This window comes from Suricata suricatta, chromosome 10 (assembly GCF_006229205.1).
Source record: "Suricata suricatta isolate VVHF042 chromosome 10, meerkat_22Aug2017_6uvM2_HiC, whole genome shotgun sequence".
In the NCBI taxonomy this organism is placed as follows: domain Eukaryota; kingdom Metazoa; phylum Chordata; class Mammalia; order Carnivora; family Herpestidae; genus Suricata; species Suricata suricatta.
Window position 1 is genome coordinate 127027359 of NC_043709.1, and position 24223 is coordinate 127051581.

The 24223-nt window shown below is 35.3% G+C and overlaps 1 protein-coding gene across 4 annotated transcripts in view; it reads left to right on the forward strand.

Annotated features, from left to right (window-relative positions):
• Window positions 1-24223, forward strand: part of UPF2 (UPF2 regulator of nonsense mediated mRNA decay) — a 118360-nt gene that overhangs the window by 65851 nt on the left and 28286 nt on the right. For all 4 annotated transcript variants that reach the window (XM_029953308.1, XM_029953307.1, XM_029953310.1 and 1 more), the window contains exons 10-17: window positions 5099-5212; window positions 7892-8008; window positions 9034-9219; window positions 11234-11437; window positions 12136-12411; window positions 14562-14745; window positions 20604-20743; window positions 24038-24142. In XM_029953308.1, the coding sequence (XP_029809168.1) occupies window positions 5099-5212; window positions 7892-8008; window positions 9034-9219; window positions 11234-11437; window positions 12136-12411; window positions 14562-14745; window positions 20604-20743; window positions 24038-24142 (1326 nt within the window). The remainder of the gene's footprint in view (window positions 1-5098; window positions 5213-7891; window positions 8009-9033; window positions 9220-11233; window positions 11438-12135; window positions 12412-14561; window positions 14746-20603; window positions 20744-24037; window positions 24143-24223) is intronic.

The window sequence follows — 24223 nt, forward strand, 5'->3', positions numbered from 1 at the left end:
GTCCTTCACTTCCTCATATTAACCTCTATTCTATCTGTAAAATTGCAGTATTCCTTTTTTCTCATCACTAAGAGGAATACTCCTGCCTTTGCCCCTTGGACATTCTGGAGCCAGCATTCACCAAATTCTGTTAGTACTATTTTCTAAAACACCTCCTCAACTAGCATCTCCTCTTCATAGGCTGAGCGATGGGAATCGCATCTTACTCAGGTTTCCCTGTCCCAGCTTTCTGTCAAGTTTCCAGCATGTTGTCATAATCTCATCACATTTGCCCTCTTCTTAAGAACCGCACCCGAGAGGCGCCCCGGGCAGCTTGGTTAGTTAGGCATCCAACTCTTGGTTTTGCCTCAGGTCATGATCTCACAGTTCGTGGGTTTGAGCCCTAAGTCGGGCTCTGTGCTGACAGCATGGAGCTTGCTTAGGATTCTCTCTCTTCCTCTCTGGCTGCACCTTCTCTGCTCACTCTCTCTCCCTCTCAAATAAACATTAAAAAAACAAAAACAAAAAAACAAAAAACAACCCCTCATCTGAGAAATAAACCTGTTTAACAAAACTGTATGAAATCTAGGGGCAGCTGGATGGCTCAGTCGGTTAAGCGTCCGGCTTTGGCTCAGGTCATGATCTCACAGTTCAGTTTGTGGGTACGAGCCCCGCATCGGGCTCTGTGCTGACAGCTCAGAGCCTGGAGCCTTCTTCAGATTCTGTGTCTCCCTCTCTCTCTGATCCTCCCCTGCTAGCGCTGTCTCTCTCTGTCTCTCAAAAATAAATAAAAAACATTAAAAAAAAGAAATCTTAGATAGTAGTCAAAGAAATTCGACTTTTAAAACAACAGAGATCTGCTGCTGTTGTTTGACCAACAAATTAGTAAAGGTAACAGAAATGAGAAACCACATATACTTGAGGTCAGAATTTGGAGGAGGAATTTGGTAGTATGTTTCAAGATCCTTGAGGCATTTATATATTGGACAGCTTTGAGAGTCTGTCCTAAGTAAATAATCTGATCTGTCCAGAAAAGTTTTATTCACATCATGAATTATAGTAGAAAAAAATGAAAATAATCTAAAAGCTCAACAGTGAATTAAGAAAATGGTTATATAATCACAATGCTGAAATGAGATAGAGCCATTGGAAGTAATATTTCCCCCAAAATTTTCATAAAATAGAGAAAGCGCTTCTTTTGGCAAAAAAAAAAAAAAAAAGAAAAGAAAAGAAAAAAGGGAACCTGTAAATTCTTAAACATAATAAATTTATGGTTATGTTGTTAAAATGCTTGGAAAGTAAAGAACAGAAAAGGATTGCATATCAGTATTTTCAGCTGTAGTTGTCTTTGGAAAGGGCCAGTAAATAATATTTTTTCCTATTTAGTTTTCCATGCTTTCCAAATTTTCAACTTTCAATTTTTTAAGGAAACCGACTTCCTTAATAATGGAGGGACAGCTATTATTTAGACATGAGCATTTCAGTCTAATTGACATTTTTAAAATTAGTAGTCTTTCAGCTTTTTAAATCAAGCCTCTCTAGTGGTAAAATAAGTTGACCACATACCCAATTTGGTATATTTATATATAAATTATGTGTGTTTACAATTGTATCAAATATTTTGTGTAAATTTGTAAAATAAAAACAAACTGAAAAGTGTATATTAAGAACAAATACAAGTTCCAAGATTTTTTCAAACCACACTGTGGTAGATCAGGAGTCTTGCCGACCCTACCCTGGAGATCAGTGGGCCGTAGCATAAAATAAATAAAATTTTTGAAGGCAAATTTACTTGTTTATAGACTCAGTGTCTACTTAGTGTGTAACATATAGTATTTTTTTCCAAAAAATTAGAATGATGAAATGAATAAAGTTTATGTAAAACAAAACGAGCAAATTCTAGAGGACAAAGTGTAATATCTGTTTTGGTAAAGTTACTGAAGAGCCAGTGTGGGGCAGGCCATCTCCCTTGGATAGACCTCCAAAATCCTTACTTTCTATATGTTGACTTATCTGAAAAGTTTTTTTAATGTTTATGAACTTAGTTATTCAGCTGATATCAGTTTTAGCAGTCATTAATAAATGCAAGGATTTTTGCTAAAGATGATTGCTTATATAAGTAAACTTTTGTAAGAGACATTGAACCAAATATATATAGAAAATTTTATGTTGTTTATTCATTACCTTTTGCAGAAGTGTTTTGACATGTCTTTTGATCATAAGGAGTCAACATATGAGATTAGGAAATAATGAATGAGGAGTCAGAGTAGGTTAGTCTTTTTTATAAGTTCTAGCCTTTTGAAAAGCCTCCATCTTTTTCTTCTGTAAATGAAGGAATGAGATAATTGATTTTTCATACTTTATTTAAAAATTATATAATTTGGGGGCACCTAGAGGCTCAGTCGGTTAAGCATCTGACTCTTGGTTTCGACTCAGGTCATAATCTCATGGTTTGTGAGTTTGAGCCCCACATTGGGCTGTGTGCTGACAGCATGGAGCCTGCTTGGGATGTTCTCTCTCCCTCTCTCTCTGCCCCTCCTCTGCTCTGTCTCTCAAAATAAACTTAAAAAAGTAAATAAATAATAAAAACAATAAAAATTATATACTTTTGCCATGTTAGAGTATATCTCAAGTTCAGTAATACTTAAAATAATTGTGGATGATACACTATGTTACATGCATTGAAAGTTACAATGCTCACTAATACTTAAAATTGTATGATATTCCAGAGCAGTTATTAGGAGCTTGTGCAACCAGAGATTTTTAAAAATGCATTTATGATTTCTCAGCCCTACGCCCTCAATAAAGATTCAGCTTCAGTATATCATTTTTGAAATGCTTCCTTGTACATGTTTTGTTTCCATGTTTCTTCAACTGTAGAAGAAACACATGCTCAGTGTGGGTTATTTAGAAAGCATAAAATATATAAATGAGAAAGAAGAGGGGAAACCTCATAATTTCATCACTTTAAAACAGACCTATTAATCTTGTAGTATATTTTCTTTACCTTTTTTCCTCTGTAGTTTTTTTTGTTTATTGTAGTTTTTTTTGATGAATTTATACTGTATATACAATTTTCCATTGTTTATTTCTCACTGAGAAGCATTTCACAGTTATTTAAAACACCTGTCACACATTTTAAAGGTTGTATAATCTTTTGTTCTGTTCATTAATTGCTTGGAAATCAAGTGAAGTGTAGTTGTCAAGTTACTGCCACCACTATCTCCATCACCATCGCCATCCTTATTTTTATCTTTATTTTTCCAAGTGAGCTGACAGGTTCAGGGAATTTATGCGAGTTATCTTGAGATCATGTACCCCCCAAAATGGCACAAAATGACCTCAAGGGCTCAGATGTTCTGACTATAGGTCATTTGCTCTTTTGCATCACTACAATACATTTATAAACATAAAGTATTTTCACTTATTTGTTCACTCAGTGAACATATATTTAATGTTCACATATTAGTGATACTAACCTACAAAGAGGGATAAAATTAATAATAGCTAATATTGAATTCCTTCTGGTCTCAGGCACTGTTGTGTGTGCTTTACATCAGTTAACTTAGGACAACTTTTTGAGGCTGGTTACTTTTATTAGTTCCGTTTTAAAGATGAGGAGATTGAGGCACAGAGTTTAACAGCTATTAAGTGATGGAGCTGGGGTTTAAACCTAGCACATCTGGTCCAGCGTCTGTACTCTTAATGTATCCTAGATAATAAGCTAAATCACTATGAGGAACTTTTCATATGCAGTGCTTAACAAACATTTATTTGTGAAAGGATCTTTACAAAGCTGTGCTCTTTTCTGAATTTCTGAAACAGTCAAGGTTAAAAGTTCTAGAAGTTGACTTTTATGATTTTATTTTTAATCAGTGAAGTTTTATTGATGCTTTAATAAATTCTTGTAGTGAGCCTCTGAGTTTGCTCTGATTTTTTAAATGAGTAAACAAACAAGTTTTGTTTAAAAATTACCTTTGAAGAACTAAAAGATCTAAACACCTACCACTGCTTAATTGAAGATGATAAATTTAAGTGTTAACTCTCTATGTAGAAGTTTAGTATTTATAAAATGATTATCATGAATTATTCAGCTGCTGGTAAGGTTTGGCCTTATTTTAAAATGCAGTGCATACTAGTAGTGGATCCTCAAGTACTAACTAGGAGACGGATTTTAGTGTTGATCCTTTGTCAAGTCATTTGAGAGTTTTGTGTTGTTTTGTTATTTTAATTACTAAATCAGAATTATAACGGCTGTGTGGTACAAATAAGATAGGATAGTAACCTGGAATTGTAGGAAACACTGAAAAAACCTTTCAGTCACCACCATATTGAACAATTGGATAATATAGAGTATTTTGAAAAAGCACACTGACCGAGCACAAGGCACCACCATGTTATTGTCACTGTTCACATAGGTTTCTAGACAGTAAGTTTTTGATGAAAATGCAATCTGCTTACATTTATCTTGCTCTGTCTGTCTGCACTATACTGTTGTAAGAGGATTTTGTTGTATTGAATATTTCTTGAAATGTGTCCCTAAGTTAGAGGCCTTATATTGGCAAAGGATTTGAAATTTGATATACAACTTTGGTGATAAAAAAGGATAATAATTATATCGGTAATTTCACCGTAATGAAATTATAATAAAAATTGCAGACTGTAGTTCATTAAGTGAAAAATACTAAGGTTTCATAATATTTTTGCTTAAGTGAGCTCTTGGTACTTACTGTTTTTAAAGCAGCATTTCCTTAAATGTGTTCCTTATTAATTTAATGGGATGTTAACTAGTTCTTGCTAACATTTCGAAAGGGGGCTTATATTGCTAAATAAATTTGAGAATGATTGAGTTAAACAGGCTTCTTTATTTGAAAACCTGTTTAAGCCTGATAAAGCGCCTCGTTTCCCAAATTATTTGACCATGGAAATGTTTGCAAATCACATCCCAGCACTTGTGTTCCGAAGAGCTCATACTACCTTAACTGAAAGTATTTTGAATAGCAAGAAATTTACCCAAATTTATTTAAAATATTTAGGGTGAATGCAGACTTAATAAAATAACACTTATCACAGAGATTTCAAAATGTTGATCTCTAATGTATTTTCTCTTAATTTATAGGTACGAAAAAAGGACCAGATCAATATTGAAACAAAGAACAAAACTGTTCGATTTATTGGAGAATTAACTAAATTTAAGATGTTCACAAAAAATGATACACTACATTGTCTAAAGGTTAGTGCTGCATTATTTGAGTTGTTTTTATTTTTATTTTTTTATTACTTTTTTAATGTTTATTTATTTTGCGAAGGAGAGACAGACAGAATGCCAGCTGGGGAGGGGGCAGAGAGAGAGAGAGACAGAATCTTAAGCAGGCTCCAGTCTCTGAGCTGTCAGAACAGAGCCCGATGCGAGGCTCGAACCCACAAACAGTGAGATCATGACCTGAGCTGAAGTTGGACGCTTAACTGACTGAGCCACCCAGGCGCCCCTTGAGTTATTTTTAATAGACAAATTTAAAGTTTTGCTTATAAATGCTGGAAAAAATGAAATAAGTAAGGAATATTTGTTTATGTCAAGGAAGATAAGAAAGGAGTAAAAAGAAACATTAAACAGATGAGCAGAGTAGAAAACAAATAATAATATGGTAGAAATGCAGCTATCACAGTAATTACATGAAATGTAAAAGGACAAAATACATAAAGGCCTGAAGAATATAAGACTTGATTAAAACAACGCTGTAGGCTGCCTATGTGAAAGATACCCTTAAATATGAAGACCATAAAGGCTGAAGTAAAAAGATGGGGGAAATATACCAGGGAAGCACTAAATAAAATTTATCTACAAGAATTCATTATTATCAGGCAGTTAAGGCACGAAGAATTTATTAGAAATAAAGAAGGATAGTTCATAATGATGAATAGGTAATTTTAACAAAGTATTACCATCCTGAATTGTTGCGAATCCAGTAAGGTAGCCTCAAAATATATAAAGCAAAAATCAAGGAAAGGAGACATAAACAAATTCACAAATAGTGACAGTTAGAAACATGTTTCACTACCTGAACAAAGAGGCAGACCAAATCAGTACACATACAGAGATTTGAGGAACACAAGAACCTGGGTCTGACTGACACTGTGCCCAGCAGTATCAGAATTTACAGTCTCTTGTGATGTACATGGATCATTTACCATAATTAACCATTAAAATCTAAGCAAATTAGGGGCTCCTGGGTGGCTCAGTCAGTTAAGCATCTGACTTCGGCTCAGGTCACGATCTCACGGTTCATGAGTTGAGCCCCGCATCAGGCTCTGTGCTGACAGCTCAGAGCCTCGTGCTTGCTTTGGATTCTGTGTCTGTTTCTCTCTGCGCCTTCCCCTCTCATGCTCGCTCTCGCTCTTACTCTCTCTCTGTTTCTCTCTCTCAAAAATAAATAAACGTTTTAAAAAATCCGAACAAATTAGAGAAGACTGAAATTATTCACATTATGTTTTCTGTCCACAATGGAATTAAGCAAGAAATTAGTTAATAAATAATTATATGTGGTAAAGCTGTTATACCATAGAGGGAATAATTCTACATTTGGAATTGATCATTACTAAGAGTAACAAATTCTGTATCAAATTGATTTCCTAGGGATATTATTAGGTATATTACACAAAGTGAGTCTCATAGATTCAAGTACGTTTGGAGAACCCTGAGTTAAACAAATTTGCTCAGTTTCTTGACTGATTTCCTAAGAGTGTTTAAAATACTAATGGTCATTGTCAATATTCAAGGAGTTAAGTTTCCTAAACCTACCTGGAGCGTCTCGGGTGACTACAAAGTACATTTAGGCAAGCTCTGCATAGCATTTGAAGAGGGATTGTTAAAGATTTCTCATAGTAATTATTACAAATACATAGGAAGGATATACATTTCTTTGACACAGAAATTCCATTTCTATAAGTTTGTTTTAAGGAAATAATCATAAAGGTGTGCACACATTTATCTACAAGAATGTTTAAGTATTTTTAAGTACTTAACAATTAAGTACACAATTGTTTAATAAGAAATTGTAAGCAGTTTTAATATTCAATAAATAAGAATCATTGAAGTTTTAGTGTAGTTCGTATTATGCACACATATGTCCTGTTTACGTCATGGCATACAAGGATAAATAAGGACACAGCCAAATAGTCATAATAGCTAAAAAAAAGTTATTAAATGATGTGGTATATTTGAATCTGTTTTGGTTTAGAAAATAGAAAAAGATTGGTAACAGGGTGCCTGGGTGGCTAGTCGGTTAAGCGTCCGACTTCGGCTCAGGTCATGATCTCACAGTTCTTGGGTTCGAGCCCCATGTTGGGCTCTGTGCTGACAGCTAGCTCAGAACCCGGAGCCTGTCTTAGGATTTTTTGTCTTCCTTTCTCTGACCCTCCCCTGCTCATGCTGTCTGTCTGTCTCTCTCTGAAAAATAAATAAAATATTAAAAAAAAATTTTTTAAACAGAAAAAGATTGGTAGGATAAATACTTAAATGCTATAGTAATGTGGTGTGTTTGTAAATCTCATACAATGAGCCTGTTGTAGTCAGAATTTTACAAGTAAATATCATATAAACCAAAACAAAAAAGCCATTTGGAAAATGTTAGCTGTGTATGTTGCAGATATTTAAATACATAGCATCTAATAATCATTTAGTTTTCATGTATTTATCTGAAAGGAAAGGCATTAAATATATTGAAGTTTTTAGGTTAAATTTTTGCGTCTGAACACAAAAGATACTTAGCAATGAATCTTGTTAAGCTAAAGTAGACTAGCCTTTTTCACACTGATATTTTTAAAATTGTTACACACAGTAGATCTGTATTTTCTTTCTCTAATAGGACTGAAGTGTTGTCTTTGTGTTCTCTCATCATCATTATTATTACAGATGCTTCTATCAGACTTTTCCCATCACCATATTGAAATGGCATGTACTCTACTGGAAACATGTGGAAGATTTCTTTTCAGATCTCCAGAATCGCACCTGAGGACCAGTGTACTTTTGGTAAGGACTTGAGGATGCTAGCAAGAGCGTGAGGTTCTTGATTGACTTGAAGAGTTAGAAATACTGTATTGCCCTGTGCCTGCGATCTTGCTGAACAACATAAAGTAGAATCTTGCATATTTACGTGCTGGGGCTAGTCCAGGAGAGCTGCAGGACTTTTTCTCACTTGGACGCCAGTGAGTTCACACGATTATAAATGAGGATTAAGTTGAACCCCAAGTGAAAAAGTGCTCTTAATACTGTTATATCAGAGCCATTGTTGTGGATGTTCTTGGATGTTCAAAGAAGCCATTGTTAAGTGCCATAGCATATAAAATATAAGCTTTAAAAATGTAAAATTAAAATTTTAAAAAGAACTATAAGCTTTAAAAAATAACTTAGGGTAGAAGTTATTTCTTAAGCTAATTAGGATACTGAAATGGCCATCAAGTTTACTAAGCAATTAAGGTGTTATGCTTATTGATAGTATCCATGCATTCCCTTGCAGTCTTGGGACCTTTTGTAATGTGGTGGTGGAGGGAGTGATGGTGTTAGTGTTAAAGGGAGCTCCCCAAGGCCTATGCTGTCATTATATCAGTGTTGCTGCTACAGAAGTCTGGATTGTGTCATTTTCTTTAGATCAGCTATTTTTTTTAATCTAGTTGTGAGCCTAAACATTCTGTGCCAATGACATTTAAAATGAAGAAAAACAATTTATTTCTTTAAAAATTTTTAAGCTATTTAGTATTTATTTTTGAGAGAAACAGAGAGAGGGACAGAGTGTGAATGGGGGAGGGACAGAGAGAGAGGGGGAGACACCGAATCTGAAGCAGGTTCCAGGCTCTGAGCTCTTGGCACAGAACCTAACACGGGGTTCGACCTCACACACCACACCGTGAGATCATGACCTGAGCTGAAGTTGGATGCTTAATCAAGTGAGACACCCAAGCACCCCTAATATTTATCTGTGAGAGAGAGAGAGACTTTTTTTGTTTGGGAATAAGCATTAGAATGAAATCATTTTGACTAAATTTTTTTTATTTTAGGAACAAATGATGAGAAAGAAGCAAGCAATGCACCTTGATGCAAGATACGTCACAATGGTGGAGAATGCGTATTACTACTGCAACCCACCTCCAGCTGAAAAAACAGTGAAAAAGAAACGTCCTCCTCTCCAGGAATATGTCCGGAAACTTTTGTACAAGGATCTCTCCAAGGTTACCACTGAGAAGGTAAATCTCATCGAAATCATAAAGCAGTAGTAAATTTGAGATTTGTGGGAGTTTTTGGCTTATATAACATTCAGGGGCGCCTGGGTGGCTCAGTTGGTTAAGCATCTGACTTTAGCTCAGTTCATGATCTTGCTGTTCAGAGTTCAAGCCCCTCGTTGGGATCTGTACTGACAGCTCAGGGCCTGGAGCCTGCTTCTGATTCTGTGTCTCCCTGTCTCTCTCTCTGTCTCTGCCCCTCGCCTGCTTGCACTGTGTCTCAGTCTCTCAAAAAAGAAACTTAAAAAAGAAAAGATTGTGGAATATTCAACCAAACTAATTCTTCTTCATCTTAATGATAGTAGTATTAAGAGCAGTGCACTTTCCTTTTAGCCCTTTCAGTAGATTGTATTAGGTCAGGAACATATATTTCAGCTTCCCTAGATCAGTTTGTTTATAAATTGCTTTAGTGTTTGACAAAGTACAGATAAGAAATACAAGCAACTTGCATTATTCACATTTTGTAAATGGAGAGCTTGAAGCAGAGCTGTTAAATTTCATCACTGAAGTTTATGAAAGGTAAGATTAAATCCCAGGTTTAACTGTGGTTGATTCTATACAAGTCATCCTAAAATAGAATTCATATGATACATAACATATAGGATGTATATTTTGTTTTCCTTTTATGATTTTTACTCTGAAGTGGCAATCTTTTCATTTTAATTTTGGTGCTGTTTATATTTGTAATTACTATGTCTCTCATTCTATAATCAGTTTGACTAAATATTTTGCTTCAGTATAGGGGATCATAACCTTGAATGGGCTTCAGAGGTCTACGGCCCTCTGAAGTTTCAGAATTCTGAATGTCTGGGACTGTTTATTTTTCTAGAGGGAATGTCTGTAATCTTCCTTAAATTCTTAGCAGGGGTCAATTTCCAGTAAAGGTTAAGAACTACTAACCTATTTTCTTAATTATTGTAGTTACCTTGTCAAAAACTTGGCTTTGAAGTAAGATGTTGAACAGAACATTTCAAGCTTAACTCTACAAGTTGAAACAACACTGAACTTTTTTCTCTTTAGGAAAAAAATGTAAAACAAATTAACTTCTGGACAGAGTAAACCTGTGCAGGGGGAAAAAGGCGTGCAGTAATGCTAGCATTATACGTGTGACTTTGGAAATTGGACTCAGCTTTCAGAGCGTCAGAGACAGTACTTGTTTCAAACAAGCAATTTGAAAGCTCTTTTCGAATTGGCTAAAAGTTTAAATAATGGATCGTGGCTCTAGAGTAGAGAAGGAAGGAGTGCTTTGCAGTCTTTTTTTTTTTTTCCACAATAAAAATGAAAGGAACTTGATTATAGGGAGAGCTCTGCTCATCATCTCATTACCAGTAGAGTTTTTGAAATAGTAATGGCTGACTTTTATGCAGTACTTATAACGAGCCATATACTTTCCTGTGTATCTCACATGTTTTAATTTGTCTAATCTTTACAACATACTATGAAATAAGTGCTTTTATTACCCCCCCCTTTGCCCATGAGGAAACAGGATGCTGTGTAATGTCTTGATGTTCTACCCTCCATTTTAAGTAATCTTTTAACCAATTGACTTTAGGTTTAATTTACTGGAAAAAAATTTTTTTTAATTTACTGGACATTTTTTTGGATTCATAACAAGTGTCAGAGTATTTACATTAATGATACGCAAAAGAAAATATTTTTGGTAAACCTTGGGTGTGTTGTTTTTTAGTGATCTGATTTTAGGAGTAGATATCATTAGCTTGTGTTGAAGATCTGGAAACTCTAGGAAATTTAGAGACTTTATGTGAATCAATTTAGGAGCAAATGTGAATAAATTTTGCCAATAAGAAAAATACTCTCACTTTTCCTGTCTCTAAAGTCATGTGGCTGGTAGAGGATCTGTAAAGTGTTTTTCATTTTGAAAATTATATGACTGCACAATCAAAATAACTATATTACTGGGTATATGGGAGTACTGTGTGCTTATGTTAGTAATTGAAACAAAACTCTCTTCGTGTAGGTTTTGAGACAGATGCGGAAGTTGCCCTGGCAGGACCAAGAAGTGAAAGACTATGTTATTTGTTGTATGATAAACATCTGGAATGTGAAATATAATAGTATTCATTGTGTAGCCAACCTCTTAGCTGGACTGGTACTCTACCAAGAAGATGTTGGAATCCATGTTGTGGATGGAGTTTTAGAAGATATTCGATTAGGAATGGAGGTACTGAGTACTTTCAAATTGGAGTTTGTGGAGAATTTAAACAGCTTTTAAATTTGATTATTGAAAAATAATAATTTGAAAACCTTCCTTTCCCTTCCCCTTATAATGTCAATTTACTATTATTTCTTCAGAGTTAGTGTTTTCTTAGTTAACTGTGTTGTCTCAGATTTCCTAGTCTTGCAGGCTAATGCTGGAGAGGTTTTTGCCTCTTTCTCAAGTTTAGTCTGTTAAAAGAGTGTAGTAGATTTTTATTATTTCTGGGGGCACAATTAGGACTTAAGTGTTAGGAGTCTGTAAACTTTTTAATTAGGAGAATTCGATAATAATTTCTGTAAACAGTTTTCTGTAAAGAATTTCTGTAAGTATATAATTCATGGATTACAGAAAAAAAAGTTTTGGGGGCTGATAGGGAGAGTTACATTTTAACGTTTTGTCAACTCATTTAATGATAGCTTAATACTAAATTTAGTATTTAATTTGTTCTTTTTCTTAAAACATTGTAAATATAGCCATGTCTTAGAGAAAGAGGATACCCAGAGATGATCACCTTACTTACAAAAGAAGGAAAGAACCCATTATTTTTCCTCTATTTAGTGTTCTTTCAGTAATTGATATTATCAAGTAACAGAGGAGAATTTTACTTCCTTTCAATTACTTGACTATTCTTTAATGAAAATCTGTGTGTTTTTTCCCTTTAGGTTAATCAACCTAAGTTTAATCAGAGACGTATCAGCAGTGCCAAGTTCTTAGGAGAACTTTATAATTATCGAATGGTGGAATCAGCTGTTATTTTTAGAACTCTTTATTCTTTCACTTCATTTGGTGTTAACCCTGATGGCTCTCCAAGTTCGCTAGACCCCCCTGAGCACCTGTTCAGAATTAGACTAGTGTGCACTATTTTGGATACTTGTGGCCAGTACTTTGACAGAGGGTCTAGTAAACGAAAACTTGATTGCTTCCTTGTATACTTTCAGGTATGTAAACTGAAATATGCACTTTGGCATGTAAACATTGCTCGGGCTCTAAAAATGTTACAGAAAAAATGCTACAGCATTCACATATCACATCTAAGATGGGCTCATCATTTGATTAGATTTATTTCTCCTGCAAGGATTCTCTAGAGATTTAAAAAAAAATATGCTGAATTCTATTATATAAACATTCTACTTGCATTGTCATTTTTATAACTGACAGTAATTGATCATTAGTTTTGGGAATTATTTTGTAGTAGTTTATAAATTTGGTACAGTAATTTGTGGATTATGGTATTTAGTATGGTGATTATGGATTAAGTTACTTGTGATTTTTTTTGTACATCTGATAACATTTTAACTCATCTATGTTCTCGTTTTATATATAAAATTCTTGTTTCTAAACGATTTAACTTTTTTTTTTAGAAAAAACTCATTTTTGGAAAATATGTAACTTTCAACTCAGGAAAAATATTTGTTCATTCATGGTAAATTCTTGTGTTGTACCTTCCGTATCTTAATTTTAATTAATTATATAAACTTATAATTTAGAGTAAGTACAGTATAAATTAAATTCAGATACAAATATAGAGACAGTTCTATAACTTCTATAAGGTTGGTGTTCCAAAAGGTAACTTATAGGTTGGTTGGTTGTAACCTAATCACTGTTTCCCATATAATACAGTGTTATAAATACTGATTAGGGTTAGCTGTTCACTGTCGAGTTCTCCAGGTGTTACTGAAAAATGTACCATTCAATTCTATACGATCATTCCATTCTGTATAATCTCTTGTTAGTGTTTTCTTCATTTATTTATTGGTGACGAAAATAAATTTAAAACTAATTTCTGAAGCATCATACCGCCTCCACATAGTGGCTGGTGTTAGGTGGGGGTAAATACTCTGGGGAGGAGCAGTTTGATAACTGTTCTAACACTGTGCCTGTGCGGCAGAGGACAGCTCGTTACTCCCTTATTTTCTCAACTGGTAACTCAGAAATGGGGAGGGGAGTTTTGCAAATTTCAGAGTCTGACTGCATGTTGTATGTGAGGACTAAGAGACCATCTGTTTTGAAAACCAGAGTTTTGCTACAAAATGTCAGCTGTAACTATCATCATCAAAAGTAAACTCTATTTCAGAAGTGTGTCCTTATTTGCATTCGCTCTGAAATCCTAGACTGAGAAAAGAGCCGCTTAGAAATATCCAGGAGCAGAAAGAGACCAAGTGTTTTCCATATTGGTTACTAGGCAGAAACATGCAGTAGGAGATACTGAGGAGATGGGGAGATGAGGGAAGAGTGTTCCCTGGGACAGAGACTGTGCGGTCAAGTATGGGAAAGCCACATGGAAGTACCGCCTGCAGCGGGGCTTCGAAACCTCAGCAGGCGTGTGTGCCCCCTGCAGGGATTGTTAAAATGAAGATTATGATTCATTTGGTCTGGGTGGGGGCCTGAGAGTCTGCATTTCTGATAAGCTCCCACTTGAGATCCACACTCAGACCGGAAGAGGAGAATGAAAGCACCCAGAAGAATACCTGTTTATATACAAGCAAATTCTTAGGTTGTGCTTTTTAGCTTTTAAACTAAAGAATTACCAAGTATGAAATAGAATGAAGGCACCAGACTAGGTGAAGAAAGGGAAGATCTCTAAACAGTGTCCTATACACAGTAGATGTTCAATGAATCCTAATGTTGATTAATGATTTTTATATATTTCAGAAACCATGTTTTCAAACACATTAATTGACCTTTTTAAATTAAAATCAAAGCAGGCAGTATAAAGAAAATGATAAAAACATATCAAAACTATGGCTTTGAATCGGATTGTTTTGTAAAATCAATATTTAAACCCTGTTTGGAGTTGGGAGTGGGATTTCTGCTTTGTGTCAGTACCTAGAAATTTATTTGGTATTTTATTTCTGATTTTTTTCCTTGCCTTTAAAAAAGATTTTTGATAGTTATAATAAAGAAAATCAAATTAAAATCACCAAATGGCTTAGAAAGTAGATTAGGATCATTGTTGAATCATTAATCATATGTAGGTGTTTTGTACAACTTTTAGTTATTATAACTAGGTAACATCACAATACAGATTATTATTTTAAAACATTTTTGTTAATAATTATTGCTAAATTTATTTTTCATTTGTTATCAGCGTTATGTTTGGTGGAAGAAAAGTTTGGAGGTTTGGACAAAAGACCATCCATTTCCTATCGACATAGATTACATGATCAGTGATACACTAGAACTGCTGAGACCAAAGATCAAACTCTGTAAATCTCTGGAAGAATCCATCAGGCAGGTACAAGACTTGGAACGAGAATTCTTAATAAAACTAGGTAAGCAACTAATTACAGAGAGAAAATGAAGATGATTTTTGGAAGATTGTTTCTAGAATTTGCTTCATATTGTTATCAGAGTTTGCCTTTGTCTACTTTCTGTTTTCAGTGTTGAGTGTTACTTATTATAGTGTGAGATGTGGGTGGCATACTTCTTGATTTCATTAAATAATCCCAAGTTGGAGGAAAACAGTCATGTAAATAGTGATTGGGAAAAAACACAGTCCTGTTAGCCTTTCTTAATTTTAGGATTTTTGGTTGGTAATACAAAGTACTTTTGATTAAAGCATCTCTTATATATACAGTATATATTTTCAACAAGCATTATTTCCTAAGATAGCCCAGGCAAGACATTGAAGAGAGGAATGTCTGTTAGAAGTTTGGAACCACCTTGTGGAATTTCAGACCTGATTCCCTGGGAGAGTTGTCTCTTTTTCTGAGGACTAGAGAAAATGTGAGAAATAACGTGCTACAGGAGAATTGGTCTGTTTACTTTCTCGACATCATTCTGCAACTGTTTTGGAAGAGTTAGCTCTTGAGCAGTTCACACAAAATGAGCTAACTTTGTCAGGGGGAAGAGCTGGAATGAGGTGTGGTCTTAAGAGTCATGTTTGCTTGCTAATAGTTCTTAGCAGGTTAGCACGTTTTACTGTAGTCATTTTAAAGTGACATGTTTTTAGGCTGTTAAGCTAGTGTTTTATTTCCCGCTAGCACTTGGTACCCATATGTCTATCTCTAGAAGATCATTATACTTCACCAGTTATACTAATTGCATAAATTTACAGTGTTGCATATCTGAAAAAGTACTTTTCATGGCAAAGGCATTTATGATTTTTTTCCTTTAAAACTGTTTTTCTTATTATATCCAGCATTTTAATAGGATTTCTTTCTCCAAGGTCCATCCTCCTTTGGAGAATAATTACTGTTACCAAATTGAGTAGCATTTTTACAGGTGCTACTGATTGTGCAACTATTGACTTTTCTACCACTCCACCCAGAAGGTCATATGTGATTCTTCTGTTCTTTGAACTTTGTCCCAAGTTAGTACTTTTTTTTCCTTTTCAGATTTCCAGTTGTATAAAATAGTCATTTCAAGCAAAGTACTTATTTATCTACTTACTTATTTCATTTACTTCGCATGCTTTGATATAGTTGTCTTAGTCTTGTTTCCCGAAAACGTTTATGAACGCTTCTCTCTGTGTTGTGGGCGTGAGAGAACACTGGTTTGACATACGGTTCGGTAGCAATAAAGAGTTTAGTGTGCTTTACCCTCGTAGAGCAAAGGGTTAAATTAAAGAACTTCAGTCTTCTTTTGAGGGCTCTTTTCCTGTCTAGACCATGGCAAGGAAAAAATAGGCCACCATTTGTGAATGAAACTCTAAAGATGATGGTAACTAGAAGCAGTGTGCTCCCAAGTCTCCTTTTTCTCTTGTAATAGAGTCTAAATATCAGGAAGAAGATGTACATGAATGAATCTATATTAAATTTATTTCCTATTGATAGATACTACAGTATCTTTGATAGTGTTTTTTGTTTTCAAACACTTTGTAAATTCTTTATTATTTTAACTTTGTAGCGACCCAATGTTAACCTAGAGTTTAGTTAATGAGAAAGCACTACAAAATTCCCTAAGATTTTTAAGTCATTTTTAGTTATTAATGTAGTACTTGTTTCATGGTAGAAGTCTGGAAAAATACTAAAACAAAAATCACATTCCATACATAAGAATAATCATGTGTTGGGGCGCCTGGGTGGCTCCGTCGGTTAAGCCTCCGACTTCGGCTCAGGTCAGATCTCACGTTTGTGGGTTCGAGCCCCGCGTCAGCCTCTGTGCTGACAGCTCAGAGCCTGGAGCTGCTTCCAGTTCTGTGTCTCCTTCTCTCTCTGCCCCTCCCCCTCTCATGCTCTGTCTCTCTCTGTATCAAAATAAATAAAACATTAAAAAATATTAAAAAAAAAGAATAATCATGTGTTAACATTTCTTGGTACATGTTCTATTCTTCTGAAAGTTTTTCATGTTTGTAGTTTTATAACTGCGTTTTTTCTACCTAATACTTTATGAAATTTCTTCCTCACATGAAATATTTTTCTAAGGCTTAATTTTTTTTAAATTAACTGTATTCCTTAGTATGAATGTGCCATAATTTACTTAATCTTGTTGTTTGATACTTAGGCTGTTTCCACTTTTACATTAGTATAAATAACATTTCCTTGTGATTTTGTGTGCATCTTGGTTTTCTCAAGATAGAATTATTGGCTAAGACATTCTCTTCCAGTTTAAGAACAAAAAACAAAGTGGTAATAGGCAATATTATTTAATCAGGCTTGAAAGTTGTAGATTGTATTATAATATGAGGAACAGAAATGGGGAAAAAAAAGGAGCCACATGAGTAAATTATAAAGCCAATAGTGTATTTCATGAATTAGAAACAAATTCCGTAGAACAGAATAATAGGCCTAGAAGCATCTCTAATTATATATAAAATTATTTGTCATATAATAAACTGGGAATCTTAAAAATAGCATAAGGACAACAGGTTAGCATTTGGGAGGAAAACTGATATAGAGCCACAGCTGATACCCTCAAACTCCAGATGGGTTAAGGAGTTAAGTATTTATTTTTAAAAAGTTTAAAAAGAGATGTGATTTTCAAATATTTGGAGGTGTTAATTTTCCCCATTTCTAAAACAATTGAGGAAAGCACACACATGGCCACAGATTTGGGTGTTTAAAGCTTTTTATACAACAGGAAAAATAACTGAAATTAAAGTGAAAATAGTTTGCATGTCAGGTTTGTTTCACTTACATAAAGGGCACAGGCAAATTGGTAATAAATTAGAATATCCCAAAAGACAAATGAACATTACATAATTTCATAAGGGAAAGTGGCAAGACTTGGTATTTTTACTGAGTGCTGCCTTATGTCAGAAATCAAAGACTGTGCTCTCTCTGACATGTTAAGAATGAGAAGAAATGCTCAGCGTGTCTAGTAAGCAGAGAAGTATAAATTCAAGTAGTCTAAAAGGAAGTATCTCTTTTATGAGCAGGAAAACTGAGGCACCAAACAGCTTTTTATTGTTTGTATTTTGTATTGTTATCTCTATGTCCTGTGGGTATACATTTTTATCTATATTGTATATTTAAGATTGACAGTGTCCTAGGGGTCAGCATAGGATAGTTATACCTTTGAGCAAATACAAAATATATTTATAAATTGCTTTTGAAACTGACTTGCAATGCAAATGAAAATACTAAAAATAGTATGTATTTTTCTTACAAATTAGAAGTATGACTATCAAAACAAAGTGACTTGGACACTATAGTTCTTCCCACCGGCAGGTTTTAAGTGGATAATAACAAAGGCATAAAGATAGCCATCCCATGTGAATTTATCAGCATGTGATATTTTTACCAAGAATGTATAGATTATAGACAGTCATGTGGCACCTCGGTGTCCCACTCCAGCTCAGGTCATGATCTCACAGTTGGTGAGTTTAAGCTCTGCACTCCAAGCTCTTGGATTCAGCTACTGTCAGCGTGGAACCTGCTTTGGATCCTCCCGTCGCCCACCCTATACCCATGCCTCCCCCGCTGGCGCACGCACCGCCTCTCTCTCCTTCTCTCTCAAAAATAAATAAACCTTAAAAAACTGATTTAAACATCGTGACTTTAAGCTTTTTGCCTTTGATAACTTATTATTTTTTTTTTTTTATTTGAGAGAGACAGTACGAATAGGGGATGGGCAGAGAGAGTGGGAGAGAGAATTCTAAACAGGCTCTGCACTGCCAGCACAGAGCCCAATGCAGGGCTCAAAACCACAAAAACCAGGATCAGGACCTGAGCTGAAACAGGACGCTTAACCGACTGAGCCACCCAAGTACCCTTGCCTTTGATAACTTAAATAACAGTCCAATATTGTTTCTTTAAAAAAATTTTTTTTAATGTTTATTTTTCAGAGAGAGAGAGAGAGAGAGCAGGAGCAAGGGAGGGCAGAGAGAGAGAGAGAGAGAGAGAGAGAGAGAGAGAGAGAAACAGAATCCGAAGCAGGCTCCAGGCTCTGAGCTGTCAGCACAGAGCCCAATGTGGGGCTCGAACGCCCTGACTGTGAGATCATGACCTGAGTCGAAGTTGGATGCTTAACCAACTAAGCCATCCAGGCGCCCCCAATATTGTTTCTTAAAGTCCTTATAAATAAACATGCAAATAAATAAAATTTATATATATAAAATCTATATTTATATATGTGAAAACCAAGTAAGCTCTGAGAAAATATATAAGTTAATGGAGGATTCTCATTCTGAGACACCAACTTCTTTTCTCAGCATTAATTTTCCTTTCTCTCTGAGCCATTATCCATCTTTCCTTAAATTTTATTTCCAAACTTGAATGCTCCTGCTTTTAATCACTCTGCTTTCATATTTTTATCAGTGCAGTTAATTTCTTAGACTTAAGACACTGGGATAATTTTTTTACTTTTATTGGTTAGTTAATTATTGAAACTCTGAACTTCATTCGGTATTCCTCATAAAATGAAAGAGTTAAATCATTACATAGTCACTAAAGTTTTTCTGCTCTAATCATCTAAGAGTCTGAATGAACAAGTATTTATTAAATACCTACTGTGTGTTTATCAATATATGGCCTCTGATAAATTTTGAATGTATGAAACAAGGTCCTTATATTCAAGGGTCTTATAATCTGATGTCATGTTTATGAAATCATTGGAAAAAATACTACACGATGCATCTTTAAATGCAAAGTGCCATGAGAAATTCTCTTAAGAGCTTTAGAAGCAAGTAGGAGGAAGAGTAATAAGTTCAGGTACTCATTGCATCTATTCAGGAAGTAAAATTTAGACTGAACTTAGAGAATGTATAGGACGTGGAAGTGCCTAGTGAAGGGCACTCTGTATTGAGAAGAGTATCTGATGAGCAAGATTCCAAGATTGTGTGCTTTGTGACAGAAGAGATCCAGCTACAGGAGAAGGCTTAGGAGAGACGGGGAAAGTCCGATCAGATGAGGCATTTTGAAAGTAGAGAGAGTCGTTTGGAATTCCAATGTCAATTAAGAAGAATTGAATGGGGGCGCCTGGGTGGCTCAGTCGGTTAAGCGTCTAGCTTCAGCTCAGGTCATGATCTCATGGTTTGTGGGTTCGAGCCCCGCGTCAGGCTCTGTGCTGACAGCTAGCTCAGAGCCTGGAGCCTGCTTCGTATTTTGTGTCTCCCCCTCTCTCTGACCCTCCCCTGCTTGCACTGTCTCTCTCTCTCAAAAAGAAACAAAAGACATAAAAAAAAAAAATTAAAAAAAATAGAAGAAGAATTGACTGGACCATGAGATGTGAATGAGCTGTGAATGAACACGCCTAGGTGGGAGCAAATTCAAGCCATGGAATTCTCTTAGGAGGAGAATGATATTACTGAGGAAAAAATTAAGTTCTTTAGTGACACGCCTTTGGCTCCTTCCCTTAGTCTGAATTTGCAGACATTCAAATTGATAGCCAAATGGGATTTCTCTCACATGGTTGAGGCTGCATTTTATGTGCTAGCACTTTTTGTTTATGTTCATCTGAGATAGAGATAAACAGAAGCTGAAAAAAATACATATATTGTGTGTGTATATGTGATGTATATGTATATACATATTATATATGCATTTATATATATAATGTATCATTGCTTTTTTGTTGAAGGTGTCTTTAGTTTGTAAAATGTTTTTCAAATGCTTTGAAATTGTATTCTTGTTTTACTCTTCTGAGAAAATGGCTTTTGAAGTATCTTAATGCATACTTCTAAATTAAGTGGTATAATATTGAAAATTTATCCTTTTTATATACTTTTTCAATTTCTCCTCATTTCAAGGTCTAGTAAATGATAAAGATTCAAAAGAGTCTATGACAGAAGGAGAAAATCTTGAAGAGGATGAAGAAGAAGAAGAAGGAGGAGCTGAAACAGAAGAACAGTCTGGAAATGAAAGTGAAGTAAATGACCCAGAAGAAGAGGTGATGACTTTTATTTATAGCAAATAGGTACATTTGTACAAGAGTATCTTGATTATTTGAGGAAAGATTTGCTTGAATGCATAAAATAAGATCTCCTTCCAACCTGTGAACTCCCCTAAAGTAGATATAAATAAGCTGCTAAAAATTGAGAGCTGTAATGTTTCTGTAATTGGTTTCCATTATAATAGTTGGACATTAGATTGTTCTTTTAAAAATGAAACTAGGGGCGCCTGGGTGGCTCAGTCAGTTGAGCGTCCAACTTCGGCTCTCTGCCCCTCCCCCATTCATGCTCTGTCTCTCAATAATAAATAAATGTAAAAAAAAATTTTTTTTTAAATAAGATTGTTTGGGGTACCTGATTGGCTCAGTCAGTTAAGCATCTGACTTTGGCTCAGGTCATGATCTCACCACTTGTGGGTTCAAGTCCCGTGTTGGGCTCTGTGCTGACAGCTCAGAGCCTGGAGCCTGCTTCAGATATGTCTCCCTCTCTCTCTGCCCCTCCCCTGCTCGTGCTCTGTCTGTGTCTCTCAGTAATTTGTGCTCTGTCTCTGTCTCTCAATAGTGAATAAAATTTTTAAAAATTTTGTTTAAGTATTTTATAACAATTAAATGTATCAGACCAATCTTATGGCTGTCTTTGGATTTCACTACTCACCGATTAGATAAACAGAGTCTAATAAATTAAACAGCCTTAGTAAATGTGATTTTAAAGAGTGACTCGGCTTTCCTATAAATTTTTCATTTGAAGAGTTTGGATGTATTACATTTTCTTCAATGAATACATTTTCTCCTTCTCAAAAGTGAACTTTATAATTTTGAAAGTTGTATCTTTTTTTTAAATGTGTATTTATTTATTTTGAGAGAGAGAGCGAGGGAGAGAGTCAGTCCTAAGCAGGCTCCACACTGTCAATGGCAGCAGACATGCGGCTTGATCTTATAAACTGTGAAATTGTGACTTAAGCCAAAATCAAGAGTCCGATGCTTACCCAACTGAGCCACCTCGGCACCCTTGAATGTTGTGTGATTTTTTAGCCATTGCTTGCCTTTTCTGTTGCACTTGAATGTCAGACATGACACAATGTGTTTGCTGAGTAGAAAAAATCACAGTGTTCAGTTAGCATTGCATGGGCCTTGTCTGGGAGCAAGAGTGAGAGAGGTGTGCTTTAATAAATGCATTAGCATAGTTTGCTTCTTTTCCCAATCAAGACCACCCTTTCTCGTGGTTGCTCTCTGAGCATAGGGAGAACATTGTTAAAGAGAGAAAGTGGGTTGATTAATAAGAGCATTGAATAAGATATTCTGCAACTACGTGTTTCAGCTGAGAAAGGAAAGGGCTAGAGTCATTTTCAGATCAGTTGCGCTCTTTTTTTCATCTTGATCCTCAACTCATTCAAGATCTAGATGGCATTTTGATGTTCTTCCCAATACTTCACAACCAGAATGTTTCCTCCTTAATATCAGCTACGTAAATTAAAGATAACTGTAAAGATTAAGTAAATGTTCTGCTAAAATTCAAATTTCCTGTGTAGCATTTATGTAATTTGACAGATTAAGTACAAGATTTATCATTATAATGGCAGTAATATTTATTGAGCATTCATTGTTCATAGTCAGTTTTTTAAACACTGTATTTACGCTACCATTTCTCATACACCCAGGGAGGTAGGTGAGAAAATAAGGGACAGATAGGGGAATTTGCCCAAGATCTCAGAGTAGTAAGTGGTGAGGCCATATTTGAACCCTGACATTGTGACCTTAGCCAACTTAGAGCTTGTGGTCTGTTTACTTCTAGATTCCACATATAATAGGGATTAGGACAGTGGAATTCTTGTTCAGCCTTTCAGTGTCAAAAGTTAATCCATTCTTTTTGCCCAGGTAATATAAAAAAGAGTGGTAACGAGAAAAAATTAATGCAGCTTATTTTGTTTTTTTAATTTTGAAAGAGCACTAGCAGGGGAGGGGCAGAGAGAGAGGGAGAGAAAACGTTCTGACAGCACAGAGCCCCACATGGGGCTCAATCCCACAAACCTTGAGATCATGACCTGAGCCGAAGTCAAGATTCAGATGCTCAACCGTATGAGCCATGCAGGGATCCCACTGCATTTTTAAGTATTAAAAAATGATTAATTTTTTTTCCAAGGGCAAATTTAAGAGCATTTTTATTGCAAATTTGATTTTGAATTACAGACCTACGTAAAAAAAAAAAAAAAGTGAATGCATTTGAAAACGTAAATGCATTTCTGTATATCCCCAGAGTATGTCCACTTTAGAAACTCTAAAAGTCTCCAGATATCTGTATAGTAAATAATAATACACTATTTGAATTTTTAAAATTGTTATGTATATCAAAAAATTGTAACAAATTAAAACAGTTTGTTTTCTCTTAGGAATTATTTCTCATTCACATTTTTTGTCTTGGTACAATGAGAAGAACTGGGATTTAGTGTAGTTTTTTTTACACTCACAGAACCAAATGAGAGTGAGTTGTATTATTAGAAGTGAAAGGCTGCACAGATCGGGCACGACTGTGTTCTTTTGTGTGTGTGTGTGCCCTTTTGAAATATCCTTTGGGGTTCTGTCCAGTCTTCTGTTTGAAAGGAAATCTGGCCGATAGAAGAGGAGGTGGGGGTATTGACGAGAGGATGCAGAGCAGTGGCGAGGGGGATCAGAACTGCCTCCTCCTCTGCTTCATAGGCAGAGTGTCCTTGGGGAAGTCACTTAACTTATCCAAGCCTCAGTTTCTTCATGTTTAACAATGGGGATATGAGAGCTTATCCGACCTTCTTACAACTGGAGAAAGCAACAAAATGAGGTATGTGAGAGCACCTTGCACAGTCTAGTGCTCTCCGCAGTGTAGCGCTTTATAAATCTGCCCTTGCTTTCCACTGCTAACCGGGGTATATTTGAACTGTACACTGACTTTCATTCCAGAGTTAGTGGAGTATTAAAGAAGTACTATGAGAAACTCAGTCTCAGAATAGCCAGGGAGGAGAAATATACAGACAGTTGAGGAAGTTCATTCCTTTTGGAAATCAAGGAAGAGCTTGTACAAAGGATCTTTGTATGATTAGGTTGGTGGAAGTTAGGGAAGTGGGGTTTTGGCTACTGGTGTGCACTAGTTTTCAGCAGATGTTGCCAGCTGACTTTGCCCTAAATTGTAGGCAAACCACATAAAAGGCCAGAACTTGAGAATAATGAACAATTGTACAGAAGGCTTTAAAACCTTTTTAAGTAACGTAAAATATAGTAATCCTTTTCAAAATGTTTTAATCTTGTAATGCTGTATAATTTCAGGAGGGTTCTGATAATGATGATGATGAGGGCGAGGAGGAAGAGGAAGAGAATACCGATTACCTTACAGATTCAAATAAAGAGAATGAAACCGATGAGGAAAATACTGTATGTATGACTGAAAATTTGTTTTTGAAGTCACCTAACATTTTCTTTAGTATTTCACTTTTAGCTGCTGAAGTTGTGTTT